Below are 11,727 nucleotides of genomic sequence, written 5' to 3'. Positions count from 1 at the left end.
TATATATATATATATATATATATATATATATATAATTAGCATAAATTAACATTTCAATATTGTTTGTATTGGTTTGTCCCTTTGCTTTAATACCAACAGCACTAAAGCTGCATTAAATCCACACTTTTGTGTAATAATTTATGATTGTTATCTTAAATAGTTAAATATGCCTTATTCTTTTTACATCATAGCATTTATAAATCCTAAAACTTGTGCTTCCAGATTCAAGTTACATTTTGTATCTCAGATTTTGTGCGCTCAGACTTTTTGACTCCACTGTATGCATAATATATTTATACATTATATAGTTTTTCATTTAAGGTGTGTTTGGGTTAAATTAGTTGTTGTTTGTTTAACCTTTTTAATAGGCATATTAATTAGGCTTTGAAATATGTGTGCTGTCAAGCTTAAGAGATGATAATGGTTTCCACACAACACTCTTGGCAATGTCATATGTGAATTTGGAGTCGGTGGATAAAAGATGAAGCATAGCTGTGGCTATGTAATTCACATGGGCCAAGCCACCTCTAAACCTCCATCAATCATAATTCACATAACCTTGTTTGCAGAGGCTGCCATCATCACTAGCGGTTTTATTGTTGTGTTTGTACAAGTTACTCTTCGAATTGCTTTGACACTGGTTCCCTTACGAGTCTCAAGTAAGAAAGAAAGTGGAGTGACAGTCAGCTAACTGACACAGGAAGTGGTGTAACCTCATTCGTATGAAAGATTAAAATGGCGGGGTTTGATGATGGACCCATGTGCTTGAGTTTGAAGGTGCATGTATGCTTTGATTTGCAGATTGGAGGCTTTTTGACAACTGATTTCCAGCATACAGTTTGTAATTAATTGAGTGGCTGAATGCTCTAATCACTTTTTTTTCTGTCAGTGAATATTTTGAGTGCAGCTTTAGAGACCTGTGGGAAAATGTGAATTTTTCCATTGGTTTCATTGTTTTTTTACTGTATGTTCTATACTGCTTATGTACTGTATATGGTTTCCACTAAAGCTGCCATATATCATTTAGTTGCTTTACAAATATGACAATAATAAATAACTATATTATTATTTCTTAATATGAATTAAGGGATTGAGTTGGGCATACCAAAATAAAAAAATTAAACCGTTTATTTGGTTTAAAAATGTGTTTGTTATTTAATTATTTTTTTCATGGATGTTTCAAGAAATTATTTGACTAACAAATTATATTTAAAAGATAAACTTTTGTCAAATTTCAGTCAGAATATTAGAGAATAGAAAACTACAAGTGATTGGTTTCAAGAACTACAATTATCACACATTCAATATTATTTGTAATCCATCTTCATGTGAAAAATGGCAATGCAATTCTTTCACAACTTTTTTTGTTCATGCGAATGAGTCTACAACTGAAAGCCTCATCAACAAAATCGCTCATCAACATTTATCATGTGCTATAATTGTTGCTGTATCATGTTAGATATTTGTTATAATTACAGATCATGCAGACAACAGTGTGGCGTTACACAATATTATAGCAGAATTATTAAAACTTAATTTAATGAGCTGCTGCTTATTGGGCAGTGACAGTATAACATGCAAAACACCTGCATGTGCATGTGCTTCTGTTGTCTGGTTCGGAAGATTACATTGTGGTCAGAAGAATTGTTTGTTTGCTCAGATATGCATGCCGAATAGCGGAAAAAAAAAAAAAAAAAGATTAATAAAAGACAAAATAAATAGGTTTCTCAGCTCATTTTATGATGATAGTAAATTTTTGCATAGAATGAACCATTGGTGAATCCGTTCTGAGCTGAGCCACTTTTAAAGAGATGATTTAATTCCTGCCTTTAAAAAATGTACCTTGACTGCTATAATAGTTGTGAAGTTTGGATTGACTGCATTTAATGCATGCCTGTTTTACAGCTTTGTGTTTGGTAATACTGACCCTCAGAGCACTCTACCGCGTGGACTTCTGGATATTTAAGTTGATTATCTCCTGAATGTCAGTTATGCGAGCCTGCGGGTCAGTGTCAGTCCCACCTCGGCAGCTGTTAGGGCAATGGCCCTCTCTTGTCTGAGCTGTGCACAACCACAAATTGTGCTCATAGATGAGATGGAGAGATTTTGAGAAGGGAAATGTTATTGCAACACTATTAACTGACTACAGCAAGCTTTCCTCTCAAAGGGCTTGTATATTTGGTTTGTTCTTTGTACTTGATAGTGTTCTGCGCATTTAGGAGAGCAATCATTCATTACCTCATAAAGAACTTGCTTAACTTTGTGCTGCGAGACTGTGAGAGCATATGGGTGTGAACTTGTCTAAAAATTCCGGGACATGACTTCATTTGGAGTATTAGCAAGTGATGTAAATGTTCAGTGCTGGACACAATCTCCATGTCTTTTCCATGCCATGATTCAAAACAGTTGTTTGGTTCATAGTTGTGTCACTGTCAGGTAACTGTCCATTCCAACCAAACCGTCCTTTCAGATGTCAGATAATGCCAAGTGGAGACAGCTTGTCCCGTCACAGGAAGTGGATGTCTGTGCTGTAGATGGAGTCATTACATACTCCTGGAACGCTGTGTGATTGATTCAAGACCTGGACCGTGATGGGATCTGGGTGTGAGGTGGAGTCCGTCATCATAACTCACTGACTCACACCAGAGTGTTTTGCGAAGGCTCGACTTTTCCAGCACACAATCCACTCCAAATATTCAGATCCGGAACATGATGTCATAGTACTGGTGCACTTCTGGATAGAGATCACTCTAGAAGAACCTGATTGTCTTTGAACTCTGTTGCCTTTAGGAAAGAAAGAGTGACTTAGGCCATAAAAATACTCTATACACATGTCCGAAAATATGTGGTCTTTCTGCAACTTTGCATTACTGTGGGTGTTACAAACCACAGATGTCTGTGCCATTAACCAAGAGTGTTATTCAGGTCACTAGCTGTTTACATATAGACATTTAGCTAACTTTAACTTAAGAGGTCAAGGTTTGGCTAGTTAACATGACCCAGCTAGCCCCTGCTGGTACAGTAGATGTTTTTCTATTGACTATTATTTAAAAGTTTCTGTGTATACTGATTAAATTTACTGATTCCTTTTTTTTTTCGGTTGCACAGACTGTTGCACAGTCAGCACAGTGTGTACTGGTGGACTTCTAGAATTAGGAGCATGTATGGGTTGGAACAAAATCATAATTTTATTTTATATTAATATAGTATTTATAAAAAACAGGTCACATCAAAGGCTCACTACTGTAAAAAAAGATAATGTGTAATTATTAACTGTTCCAAACTGAAATTTGGGCTTTGGCTTTTGTGAAGTGTTACTAGAAATGTAATTGTTTAATGTCAGGTCACAAATTATTTGTCTGATTTTCTTAGCCTCTGACAAAATGCCCCTGGTAACGATGTGGTTACCCAAAATACCCCTGAGTCTCTCTTAGATGATTTTTTACACACAACTGCTCCTACACTCCTGATGGCCGTGTGCTTAATGAGCTGATTCTAGCTTCAGCAGGGCCGTTAAAAAGCGCGTGTCATCATGATCATGCCTCTGTTTTGGAGACGAAGAAAGGCTGAATCGATTGTTTGTTGCTTTGTTTCTCACCCTGTGTCATCTGACTGCTGCCAACTCTTGTGAAGATAAAACTTTAGAACGGATTTGTCTTTTGTTGCTTACATTGTGTTTATGAAGGTAGTAAAATTGTTGGAGAAGCTATTAGTGACGATTGCAGCAGTGATGTCATCTTCAGGAGTCATCTCTGCAGGTGTGTGTTTAATGTGTGCAAAGGCACAGCTGAGACACACACACACACACACACAAATGTTGTAAATCTCAAGGGAAGAGCTGCCCACACACTGCCTTAAATGAGTAGTAATGAGCTCAATGTCCTGTACTTAACATGTTAGCATGTGCATTAAACCTTTTAAAAGTAAAAACCACACCATTGGTCTTTTATGTTCAATCTTTAAAGGAATCGTCCACCCAGATATGAAAAGGTGCTGTTTATCGATTCACTGTTGGTCCATTCAAGTTGTAGGTGTCTTTCTTTCTTCAGAAGAGCAGTGAATACATTTTTTAGCTGAACCCATATTTCTTTAGTGAGCTATAATATTATAAAGTCCATGGGAGCCATCACTTGGATTAAAGTGAGCAACAACAGTGTCATATACGTGTACGTCATTTTTTTGCATTTAATGTTCATATGGACCATGGTTTCAGCTTAAAAAAAAATCAGTATATATTTTTGGGGATAAAATATTCCTTTCTCTGTAAAATATTCCCACAGAGTTATACATGCTAACAATGCCGTTTTATTTTTAGATTTACATAATATCTATTTACATAATGGTATATTATAAGATTTTTACTTGCTGAATCTTCAAAAATCTGATCATGGAGGGGAACTGGATGAAGGAAATATTTTTTTTCTCAGTTAAAAATGTTAAAAATGGCAAACATGTTGCTATGTTGCATTTCAGGCATGGGAGCTCCGCTCTAGTAGCAGTTCAGTCTCAGCCTCATCATCTTCCCATGTTGACTTTGGCAGTTAGCATAAATTTGTCAATTTGTCAGTGACACTGAGAATTTCTGTGAATGTGTCTTGGGGTCACACTTGAGAATGTTTTCTCAGGCTGGAGTTCGAAGTGAGCTGGGTGACAAAACGCATGCCTTAATGCATGATATGGGCTAAACTGCTGTTTCTGTTATGCATAAAGTCTACTTCGAAACATGATGCACTGATATATAAGTGAAATGCCTAGATTTAAATTAGTAACAAGCTGTTTCACAGAACACTTTTTTTCTGTCCATGGGCACTAAATAGGGCAAATGATGTCATGTTGGAATGCTTTTATCTTAAAGAGGACTGGATTTAGTGGAGCTGGAACACATGGGCAGCAGACGCAGGCAGGACTGAGAGCAGCACAGATGGAAAGAGGCTGGGCAAAATATATATTTTTTATAACTGAGGCCTGAATGCATCAAGGTACCAGGTATATACCATGTCATATTTGGAGATTTTAAGAAGCAGCTGGCTGTCATGTACAGTACTTTTTTTTTATTATTATTTTGTGTTTATGAGAGGCTAGCAGGCTCTCATAGACACCAAAGCAAGATTATTAAAAAAATTGTAGTTCTTTGTGTTAGCTTGACATATTTGAGTGTAGAAGTGAAGATTCAGGTTCAAATGACAACAAAATATGTTTACATATTAAAAGTATATTAAAAAATGTATTTAATTAAACTTAATATTGAGTAACATACATTTCACACACACAACTACACAAGTTACTTCAGACAGGGTCACAGTAAAGCATTGCACATCTCTGATCTGATCGTCATGCATTTTCAATTAATGGAAAAGAGGAGCCTTAACATTTTAGGATGATGACGACAAATTTCTTCTCTTTTTTTTTTATTAAAAAAAAAAACGATTTGTCCCCACAAACTGCAACTTAATTTAATCATGAAGATGCATTCATAATAGCTTTGCTGGTTTGAAGAGAAATTCCGCTTCTGATGTTATGCTCTTGCCTTGCTCAAACACCCTTCCTGTTTTTAACTCGTCTTGTATACTTCAGTTTATCTTAAGTTGCCTCATCGTTGTATAACCAACATCCTGTAAGATATAGACTGCATGCAGCTCAGTGCTGAAGGGTTCCCACAAAGCTCTGAGAATGAACTCCTTGACAACAAACAGTTTTAGGGCCCCAGCCCTAAAATACCACATTCTGCAATCACTTTTGAGAAGGTAGCACTGGTTTCCCTTCACTGATAGTGAGAGAGCTAATGGTCCTAGATGGGGGCCTGTGGATGGAAGAGCCTGAGACTGGGATGATAACAGCGGGCTGAAGTTACACCCGACTGAGCCCATGTCCCCATGAGGCCAGTTGCATGGCTCAAAAAGCACTTTCTCAAAGATTTCCTTTGAAATACGATCTTTTCATCACTGTGCTCAAATGTGCATTCATGACTCATGTGGTTTCCTGTGGAGAAAAAGAAGACATTTTCTCAGCCTCACTGTGGAAGTCAGTGTTACACACCTAATGGATTGTAATTAGAATTGTTTCTAGACGCTTAAGGCAAAGATGGCCTTAAATTCTCAAACAGAGGGTGCTGCTTTTCCCTTTGCAATATTATGTGTTTTTATACATTTTTCAGAAAATTTGTTATGTATAAAGGTGGCAGGTGTTTTACATTAAATAAATTGATTTAAGGATGCTTTGCCACGGATTGCAATGTCAAAAATTCATATTACAAACAATATATCAAAAAGAAGGGTCTGTTCTCATTCATACACTAACATTGTTGTATTTTTAGGAGCATTCTGTTGTAAAAAAGCGCTCGGTGGCTGAACTAGCTGGAAAATTCAGTATTCCAATACCCCACATGACAGACGCTGAAGTGGTGAGGTTTCATATTAATCTGAATATGATCACATCCTCTCTGCTTTCACACTTGAACTTCCTAATTTGTCCCATTGTACTCTATTCCTGGACTTTAACAAAGTCATCTTTTTTCCTCTGCTTTTGCTTAAAGTTTATCATTTTGTTTTCAATCTTCAGCTTTTCTGCTATCTTTTTTCCTAATTTCCTTTAAAAATCAGTTAACCATTAGTTTAGTGTGGATGAAAACATAAGGCGAGACACTGCAGGTGAATAGGGTAAAAACAAATAACTGATAGTTATCACCTTACTTACCCAGTTGATTGATTACATTGATTACTGCAAACATTTTTTGTATTACAAGTTTTCAAAAATGTTATGTTTAAATATGCAAATGATGCATTATTTAATGAAATATGAGCTATTGGCTAGACATATATTTGCATAAATGTCTAGTACAAAAATCTGAACACTAGATGAAGTCAGTTTCAACATTTTTTTTATTTTATTTTTTTAATATTACAGTCAAATGTTTTTACAGAGGGAATTCTTGGTGTCTTTTTTTTTTGTCACTCCATAATTCAGAAAAACTTGGGACAGCCAGAAAACAACATATTTTCAAAATATTGGGTGGAATAAAATGTTGTATATTATCAAGGAAAATATATATGAACTAATCCCTCTGTAAAAACCTTCAGAATATAGACAGGAATAAAAATGTAAAGTTTGGTGTGTGTAAGTGCTACTGATATGGCTCAATGTTGGAGAAAAAAATTATTTTGAGAAAACGGCCTTTAAAAATATGTATTGTAATCAAAATCTATTGACACAAACAGATAAAGTGCTTAACGGTGTCTTTTGGATGTTTTCCTTCCACTAGTTTGAAAAAGCACTTTATGAAAAGCCAAAAAGCCCAGAATCTCAAAATTGACAGGTGCTTGAAAAAACAGTGGTTTTGCCAGCAGTGTCTCACCTTAAGCAAAAAATATATATATTTAAAATATCAAATGATGCAATAAAAATCACTGACATTAAAATTGGAAATTGATATCATTTATCCACAGCAAATTAATCTGTGTGTATATTAAGAACTCTATATTGCAGCATAACATTAAAGGGTTATTTCACTCAAAAATGTTTTACTCGCCCCGGAGGCATCCTAGGTGTACATGACTTTCTTCTTTCAGACGAATCCAGTTGGAGTTATATTAAAAATGGTCCTGGCTATTCTCCATCTTTGCAGTCAGCAGGTGTTGCAGTGCTTCAGTCCCAAAAAAAGTGAAATAAAAAGAGCCCAACTATAATTAAAAGTGTATCACACCGCTCCGGGGGGTGAACAAAGGCCTCCTGTAGTGAATTAATGCCTTTTTGTAAGAAAAATATCCATATTCAAAATGTAAATGGAATAGCAGGACGATTTCTAATATAACTCTGACTGGATTCGTCTGAAAGAAAAAAGTCATGTGCACCTAGGATTCTTTGAGGGTGAGTAAAACACAGTCTAATTTTAATTTTTGGGTGAACTAACCCTTTAAGTCTAAAATGAATAATTATGTAACGCAGACATGTTTCTTGATACCTGCTGTGTACATTTAAGTGTATAATTTTCAGGGGGAAATTTCTAGGTTAGTTCTGGGCCTGCCCCCTGTTTTGCAGACAAGGAAGCAAATTCCCTTGTCAAATACTTTGGAACAATTCTGCAGTGGATTTTAGATTCAATGCAACCCAGATTTTTGTTCTTACGAATGTACAACTCTTGTTAACTCTTGGGCCTAGGTATTAATGTTAAGACTGGATGTGGAAATCCTCATGAACTGCTTGGCAAAGTGTCATTCTATCGCTTGGGAAACGGACACCCAAGGAAGGCGTCCTCAAGCACAGATATTAATAAGAATGAATGTTATGCAATACAGAAATACTATGCTGCATATCTGTGCAGATGACAGATGGGTTATCTTGTTTTTACCACTCCTTACTTTTTCCCCTTTGTAGGCCTTGTTGCTCATTCTTGTATTATTTCTCAAACATTTCCTCATTGCAAACAAGTACATACAATTGCATGTCTTTAAAAAAATGTCAATCATCTTAATGTTTAATTTAGTCGTGTAATTTTAGACGTTTTATTTTTAGTCAGGATTTTTAAATTGTTTTATTAATTTATCTTTTTTTCTTAAATATCTGTATTTGTATTAATATTATACATTGTATATTTTTTAAATATTGGGTCCCACGTTATATTAGGTGGACTTAACTACAATGAACGTACATCAAAGTAAAGTATAGTGTACTTATTGTGTTCATATTGTATTGCAAAACACTTTTGCTTCTACTAAGGTGGGAAACGGGTAAGGTTAGGGACAGCTTTGGTGTTATGTATAGGTTTAAGGGTGGGTTAAGGTGTTAGGGATGGGTCAACTGTAATTAGAAATGTAATTACAGAAATTAATTACAGATGTAATTACATGCGAGTATTTTAATGTAAAAAGTTTAATTATAATGTAAAAACATCCATGTACAACATAAGTGCAAATTATTAATTTAAATGTAAGTACATAGTAGTTAAGGCCACTTAATATAAAGTGGGACCATATTATAATTGTTTTTTTATGTAGTTTTTAATAATTTTATTCTGTTTTTATAATTATTTCTTTTAAATATTATGTATCGTTTTATTTTAAAAAAAAATCATTTTTTAGTTTTACATTTTTATAGATTTTGTGTATTTGTATTTTTACAGATATAATAATATTATTTTTATTTATTTTTTTTAAATATTATAAAAAATGTTTTATTTAATTCTATAAATACTTTATGTATATAGAAAATATTAATATGTATTTGTTTGTAAGGGGATGATTTTTTTTTTTTTTTGATGATGATTAGGATTCTGTGGAAGTCATTTCTGTGGTAAGGTATGCACGTGTTTGTGTGGATGTATAGCATGTGGATCTGAGCTCTTCTTTTGTTCCAGAACAAGCCTGTGAGGAGGAGACCCCCACGCTCACTACCGCTGCCTGCTGCTAATGATGCAGGTCAAAGCCAGGATGAGGTGAGACGATCAGGGATTGAGGGAAAAAACTCCAAGTTGTCAGTAATATAACTAGCTTTTGTTACAATGTAGTTAAAACATTAACTTTAGTTAAATGGATATAGAAATTATGTTTGTAAACTACTACCTCAAATCAAAATTTGCAATGTGTTTTTAGCAATGATGCAGATTTTCAAAGCTTTTTCAATATAAACCGTCAGTATTGTTGAAAAAAAATTGGTTTTGTTTTTATGTAACTGATTAATTTTTTTATCCTCAGAAAGGAGCTGAAACAGTATCAACCAGGAAGAACAGAAACTCTGCCCTCATTGAGAAACTGCAGGTTGGTTGTTCACAGGTTTCCTAGTCTTACACAGCAATGTTTCCCTCTAGTGGACAGAAGTCAGTATTGTCCCATTTCACACAGGCCAGCCTTACGCTTTCTCCTACGGGACCTCCGTCCTTCTCAAAGAGCCCAGGGGTGCTGAAGTTACCGGTGCCGTCCATCTCCCCCGGCTCTCCCAGCAGCACCTCTAGTCCTCCCGTAACTGTCACGCCCAAACAAGAGGAAACTCCTGCCAGCTTTGAGAGTCCCACTGAGGGAACTGTTCTCAAAAGCATCAACAAGGTTTGAGGCTTCATATAATTTCACATGTCAGTGAATTCAAACCGATAAAACTGGTTGCAGAATTTTAATTCACACGTATTTTTACATCTGCGTAGGGTAGAGCTCGACTTTCCATCAAGCGGCGCCCACCGTCTCGCAGACACAGGAAGTCCAGTGCAGATGAAGGCGGAGATGATGTGGATAAAACAGCCTCAGCCACCCTCGATCAAACGACTCCAAATGGGCATGAAAGAGACGTGTTTGAAGAACACAAGACGTCACCAGATGCAGAATCTCTCTCCTCTAAAGAACAGATGCAGCAGGAAACGGAACCTGCAGATCCAGAGAAGCCAGAACCGGAGGAAAAAGTGGAGACTGTGACTTCGGAAAAGATTGAGGGAGAAGAGAAAGAAGAGGAAACAGAACCAGAGCTAAAGGAAGAGAAACGTGAAGATGAACCACCGCTGACTAACAATACAGAAGAAACACGTGAAGCGCTAGACACGCAACCACAAACAGAGCCGGACACAACAGATGAGAAAGAAGAGGAACCGAAAGAAGATGAAGTAAACCATTAGAGCCGAGTGAGTAGGTATCATATCCAGGTTCACAAATGTTATATGCATTAGCTTGTTTCATTGTATCTCATTATTTCTATTTTGCAGGAGTGTAAAGTCTCTAAATAGAAAAAAAGGTCAAAGCTGCCTCAGACTGAAGACTGAAACTCACTGCTTAACCATAGCGAAGACATCAGGAGAAGATGAAGAAATGTGAATTGGTTTTAGACTTTAGACTTAAACCAAAGATTGGATTCGTTTGAATGTGCAAGTGAAACCCGCAGCTGCAGAGAACTACCGTATTGTCCCTCCTGTACAGTTGTGTTATTGTTCTGAGCCACATTAGTTTGATTTGAGATCATATGGGATTTGGTTTGGTTTTTACTTTTGTATATAAATATTAGTCTTCACATATTTTTTATATAGTTCTTGTAGTTCGTAGTTGTATTCCTGTCATAAATATGAATGGTGGATCATTGAGACTTGCAGAAAATAAAAAATGGGAATATGAAAAAAACTTATCACATTTCCACATTTCATTGGAGAATATTGGTTTTCTCAGTGCAGTGTTGGATGAAAAATATTGAAGTATCTAAGCATGAGTATATGTAAGGATCACTAAGATGGAAAGTTCTGGTTCTAGAGAAGACTTACCTCGAGGTCATGACCCTAGTCTGCTCCTATTCTGCATAAGATCTGGCCTTCAGACAAATATTTGCTTAAAAAAATATGCGCAAATAACTATCTGTTTATATAGCAGAAGTACCAGATATTCTCTTATAAAATCTCTTAATCGGAGAGCTGACAGATTTTCAGCGTTAGACCTGTTCTCATCTCTGGGATCTGTGCTGACCTCATGGAAGCTCTAGTGAGGGACAGATTATCATTTAAATAGAGCTCTCTCACTAAGCATGTGCTCTGTGTTTTAATATTGGCCCTGACTACAGAGTAGAATACTTAACTGTGACATAAACCCATTGAAATTGAGATTTATACATCATCTGAAAGCTAAATAAATAAGGATTATTAGGATCGGAAATTTTTGGTTGAGATACAACTTTGAAAATCTGGAATCTGAAAAAAATCTAAATACTGAGAAAATCGTTGTCCAAATGAGTTCTTAGCAATGCATATTACTAAACAATATCTATAATTAA

The 11,727-nt window shown here is 35.7% G+C and overlaps 1 protein-coding gene across 2 annotated transcripts; it reads left to right on the top strand.

Annotated features, from left to right (window-relative positions):
- Nucleotides 1–1,548: 1,548 nt before the first annotated feature.
- LOC127941843 (capZ-interacting protein-like) lies at nt 1,549–11,714 on the top strand. Of its 2 annotated transcripts, none has more exons than XM_052537288.1 (6): nt 1,549–6,400; nt 9,350–9,427; nt 9,687–9,749; nt 9,834–10,034; nt 10,130–10,601; nt 10,679–11,714. In XM_052537288.1, the coding sequence occupies exons 1-5, from the start codon at nt 6,383–6,385 to the stop codon at nt 10,589–10,591; spliced, it is 822 nt and encodes a 273-aa protein (XP_052393248.1). In that variant the 5' UTR covers nt 1,549–6,382; the 3' UTR covers nt 10,592–10,601; nt 10,679–11,714. The 2 variants fall into 2 exon arrangements, with proteins under 2 accessions (XP_052393248.1, XP_052393249.1); XM_052537289.1 differs by having other exon boundaries at nt 5,560–6,400; nt 10,130–10,597.
- The last annotated feature ends 13 nt before the right edge of the window (nt 11,715–11,727 follow it).

The sequence above is a fragment of the Carassius gibelio genome, chromosome A21 (genome assembly GCF_023724105.1).
Source record: "Carassius gibelio isolate Cgi1373 ecotype wild population from Czech Republic chromosome A21, carGib1.2-hapl.c, whole genome shotgun sequence".
In the NCBI taxonomy this organism is placed as follows: domain Eukaryota; kingdom Metazoa; phylum Chordata; class Actinopteri; order Cypriniformes; family Cyprinidae; genus Carassius; species Carassius gibelio.
This window is presented reverse-complemented; position numbering and strand designations above follow the sequence as displayed.